The sequence below is a fragment of the Zophobas morio genome, unplaced genomic scaffold (genome assembly GCF_036711695.1).
Source record: "Zophobas morio isolate AGI-343-1 ecotype UQ-CSIRO unplaced genomic scaffold, CSIRO_AGI_Zmor_V1 ptg000038l, whole genome shotgun sequence".
Taxonomy (NCBI): Eukaryota; Metazoa; Arthropoda; class Insecta; order Coleoptera; family Tenebrionidae; genus Zophobas; species Zophobas morio.
The window spans coordinates 1,960,619-1,965,720 of NW_026972143.1; the positions used below are offsets into that span (position 1 = coordinate 1,960,619).

Below are 5,102 nucleotides of genomic sequence, written 5' to 3' on the forward strand. Positions count from 1 at the left end.
CAGTATGTCGTGTCCATCTGTGTTATTATCGGTGGCCAAGCATGGACACTAATCAAATTATTTATTTGGGTGTAGGCCCATTTCCTTGGAAATGGATAGCTAGATTGCAGTCAGGGAGAGGTAATAAGTAAGATATGTTCTTCATTTAAAAAGTGTATTAAGTATAAATTTAACAGAAGTAATAGTTAAAATTGTAAGTCCTTAGACAAAGATTAAATATAATTGCATTCTTAAGGCTACAATACCGAAAATCTATATTTGACGCGTCCGCTAAATAATAATAATCTCTACTTGATAATACAAAACTAAAATAATTACTATTTACTTCAATTTATTTAGATATAGGTATGCCAATCAACAGTTGCTACAAAAGGGCCAAATATCTACGTCTTCTTAAAGTTATTTAAAACAAAAAAGCTACTCGAAATATCCTTAAATAATCTTTTCCTATCCCTGATCAATAAAATATTAGCACAAAACTTAAATTAAATATCAGTGAATAATTGCAAGTATTACGTTAAATACTTAGGTAGGACATGGACGTATGAGGTCCAATCTACGAATGGTACTTTTCACAAGGATCATCCCCTATTACCCTAAATTACAATAATAAAATTTGGGATGATTAGAATCTATACAAACAAATTAAAATAATAAAAAAAAAACTATTATAATATTAGGAAAAGAAGTTTCCGGACCTTAAAACAAGAGTAAAAGTGAAAATACCAATTTAAGATTACTACGTGATTATTCATTAACTATGGCAAGTCTTAAAGTCTTATTAAAGTACGCGCGTCATCCGAAAACTTCCAAGAACCATCAAAATGCCGCGATTCACATCTAAAACAGAGGCCGAGTGCAGTGACCGATTTCGTTATCTTCGTCATTTCATTATTGGCGTTTGCATTTAAGCGACAAAATAGTAACTATAATCTCTCAGATAATTCCTCAGTTCTTAATTGATGAACGTTCAGTCGATTATTATCGAAGAAGGCACAAGATCCGATAATGCTAATAGCAAATTCTTAGAAGGAACATTTAGTAGGTAACTCTTATCTTAGGGTTTTCAGTTTTCGTAATCCGCACAATTATAATTTATATTCATGTAAGTTTAAAATTATTCATCAAAATTCAAAACCCTAATACCATTTCTTTCTGTATATTACCGATCGTATCAAATCCTTCTTATCTAAAGAGCAGTAATAAAACGCTCGGTATTTATTTGAGATCTGTAAAAAAAATATGTATGATCAGTATTTAACAGATTTTCACACAGTTTAAAAAATAAATTGATTTATGAATAGATATAATTTGCATAGTTATAAAATCAGTCGCGATCAATTAAAACTGCACAGTATTTTCTAATTTAACTATAAGTATTTACTGAGCGTTTAAAAATAGAACAGTGCATTTAATTTGTGAGTTATTGAGCCCGAAAGTGTTACGTGGGACACCCGGTATGTACAATGAAACTATTGGGAAAAAGTTCAGAAGAGATAACGGATGAGTCAAGGTTTCTGTAAAACAAATCATTATCATAATTATACCTACACTGTCTGATAAACGATAAACTTATAAATTAAATGAAATAAACTAACCTTATCTAAGAAATCATCGGAAAAATGTTTCCCTGACCAGACAGGTATCTCAGGTTTCCAATTGACGTGATTGTTTTGCGGTGGAAGGGCTCACAAAATTTTGCACTTTATTTGTGACGTATAGTAGATAAGCTGTCTCGTTTCTACATTGTGACAAGTTATAGTGAGACATGGAATCACATTCTTCGACAATTGTGCCAATACAGAATGATGACGAAAATATTCAGACGTTAAGGTTTGACGAGGTGAGTATTTTCAACCCTTAGTTTCAACCTTGTGAGAGAATACCCAGAAATGACACAAATGTTGACAACGCTGATCCGTATTAATGAGAATATAAGGACGAAAATTGACGACTTACAGCCCGTATTTTTCGTGTTCAGGCCCACGTCGACCACGATAGACACCTAGACCATCGCGAAGGCGCAGTTAACCCCCAGAATCCGAATAATGCCGAATCAGAGGAGTCAAATTTGCAAACTATGTGGAAATTGTGGTGGCCGCCTAGTTTCGGATTGATAATTATTTCTTGTATCCAATTATTTTTTTTCTTGATTGATGAAATAATTAAAAATGTCGACTCCACGAATTCTGCGACGGGACCCATAGCCAAGCTGTTTACTTATGACCCGATGAAGAGATACGAGTTTTGGAGGTACTTGACGTACATGTTCGTGCATAAAGAGTGAGTATTTAATTATTATAGAATGGTTGAAAATGTTTGTTTTTCTCAAAGTTATGGACATTTTATTTCAAATCTGTTCCTCCAAATCGTCTACGGCAACTTTCTTGAAAAGAACCAGGGCTGGTGGCGGGTTTTCGTTATTTATTTCGCAGGAGTGGTTGCAGGTTCCCTGGGAGATCCCATTCACTCAGTGGTGGGGGCCAGCGGCGGTGTCTTGTCCATTATCACTGCCTATATCCCTGTCATAATCATGGTAAACCAAAAATTGTACTTTTGACAATACAAATATAACACTTTTTTAGAATTGGAAGAAAATGCCCTATCGAAAAATGCAACTCATAATGTTCGTTAGTGTTATCATTGGAATCCTTATTGATTCCATTGACAACAAGTATGAAATTGCATGGCTTACTCATTTTTTTGCGGTTATGGCAGGTTTTTTAGTCAGCATAGTTGTTTCAAAGGATCAAAAACTTAAAGAGAAAGGAAACATAAAACGATGGATTGCCCTGGCTTGTTATGTGATACTCATGTTGCTCGAAATCTGTTGTAATATTTTCTACAGTTATTATTTCCCCGTACAAATTTAAAGCGTGCCTTTTATGTTTTTTTGTTTTAATAAAAGTTTACAAAATTGCCTAGTGTTTTAATTTAATTGGTGCCGTAAAGAAATCAGTAGTTTTTGAACAATGAAAGAGAATTGATTATTTACATTGACAATGTCATTAGTAATACGTTATACGGAATGTAATTGTGTATTAATTAAACACGTAGGTACACGCGGCGAAGTCATTAATTTTCTCTTAAAAAATAATAAAAACCAAAAATATGTTACACTTGTATTTTTCACAAAATGATGAATAATGACAATGATTGGGTTAATTAAAGTAATCCATGTATTGTCAATTGTTGTTTATTATAAAATATACTTTGTATTATTTATTTATCATACAGAAGTAAATATTTACAAATGTTAGAGCGATTATCATCTTATCTTTATTCCTATCATTTAATGTAGTTAGAAGTGGTCTATGGTGACTAATAAAATGACTGATATAATTATTATCAGTTCTTGAATGTGTAATAAAGCGTGTGAAAACAACGTCAAGTGAAGTACCTAATTTAAGTAGTCGTTGGAACAGTCAACTACTAATTATGTCCAACATCAGTGTGTCTTTGAAAAACTGTAGTAATTGAAGACCCTCACCTTTATCAAATCTTACATTAAAATTTCCAGAAACAACCATTGGAATAGGCATCTTGCACGTTTTTGTGTAAAGCCAGAAAATGATTCAGCACAACTCATAAAACAAGGGTATTGTTGTAAAAAGTGCATGTGATTATTTATAGTGTAGCAATAAATGATTAAAAATTAATATTGAAATCACGTGCACCTTTGGGCGTGACGTCATAAGCCATTCATTGTTGTCAAGTCGATGATTTTTTCAAAATTGGAAAAAATTGAAAAAACAAAAAATTGCAAAATCGATAAAACGGAAAATCGAATGGAATTTGTTTTTACGATTTTTTAACTTCGATTTTTTAAATTTTTTACTCTGTATATCAATTTTTCGATTTTTGGAATTTTCTGTTTCTCATATCTAGGTTTATCGATTTTTTTAGTTTTTCGATTTTTCCGTTTTTTTTTTAAGTAAATATGTCAATTTTGAATTTTCCGATTTCGGCCTATTTCGATTTCTCGATCTTTTGAAGTCTCAAGTTTTCGATTTCGATTTCTTGGTTTTTCGATTTTCAAAATTTTAGATTTTTCTAGTATAGGTATATTTTAAATTTTCGATTTTTTAAATTTTCCATTTTTCGCTTTTATAATCTTTATGTTTCAATTTCCCGATTTTTATTTTTTAATGTGTTTCAATTTTTCCATTTTTGGAATTTTCGATTTCTCGATTTTTAAATTTTTGGCTATCTCAATTTTTCAACATCGCAATTTTGGGAATTTTTCAATTTCTATATTTTTCAGATTTTGCATATTTTCATTTTCCCGATTTTGTAATTTTCATTTTCTTGATTTTATATCACAATTTTTCATTTTTCCATTACCTTTATTTTTTCAATGTTTCTTTGGATTTTATAATTTTCTGTTTATTCAATTTTTTACATTTTCAATCTTTGATTTTTTAAGTTCTTGATTTCCAATTTTTTTATTTTCCGAATGAATTTGTACTTTTTCAGTTTTATAATTTTTCTATTTTATAATTTTTCGATTTTGTTTATTCGAAAAGTGAAAAATTGAAACAATGAAAAAGTAAAAACCGAGAAACTTAAAAATCTAAAAAAAATTAATGAATCGAAGAATGGGAAAGAAGAAAAACCATTCGAATTGAAAAATTGGAAAATCCAAAAATTGTAAACTCGAAAAATCATAGAATCTTGAAAACTGTAAAGTCCAAAAACTGTGACATTCAAACACCGAAAATTTGAAAAATTTCAAAAACGAAAAACTGAAAAAGTGAACAACTTTAAAAATTATAATTATTAGAAGTGTTACATAATTAAAATGAAAACTAGAAAAACTGCAAATGAAAAATTAAAGAAACGGAAAATTGAAAGCCGAAAATTGAAAAAATAAAGAAAATTAAAAACCTACACGAAAAATTGCAAATCGAAAAGTTGACGAAATTAAAAACTGAAAACTCGTGAAATTTGCAAACTCTAAAATTTGAAACATCTAAAAGTTGGAAAATCAAAAACTGAAAAATCGAGAAATCGAAACTTTTTAAACTGAAAAGTCGAAAGATTGAAATATCGAAAAAACGAGGAATTCAAACTGAAAAAAGATCGAGAATTCAAGATGTCGA

At 30.2% G+C, this 5,102-nt stretch overlaps 1 protein-coding gene across 2 annotated transcripts; it reads left to right on the plus strand.

Annotated features, from left to right (window-relative positions):
* Positions 1-1,377: 1,377 nt before the first annotated feature.
* Positions 1,378-2,919, plus strand: LOC135140158 (rhomboid-related protein 2-like). Of its 2 annotated transcripts, none has more exons than XM_064070581.1 (4): positions 1,378-1,843; positions 1,982-2,283; positions 2,335-2,536; positions 2,586-2,919. In XM_064070581.1, the coding sequence occupies exons 1-4, from the start codon at positions 1,769-1,771 to the stop codon at positions 2,871-2,873; spliced, it is 867 nt and encodes a 288-aa protein (XP_063926651.1). In that variant the 5' UTR covers positions 1,378-1,768; the 3' UTR covers positions 2,874-2,919. The 2 variants fall into 2 exon arrangements, with proteins under 2 accessions (XP_063926651.1, XP_063926652.1); XM_064070582.1 differs by having other exon boundaries at positions 2,436-2,536; positions 2,586-2,714.
* The last annotated feature ends 2,183 nt before the right edge of the window (positions 2,920-5,102 follow it).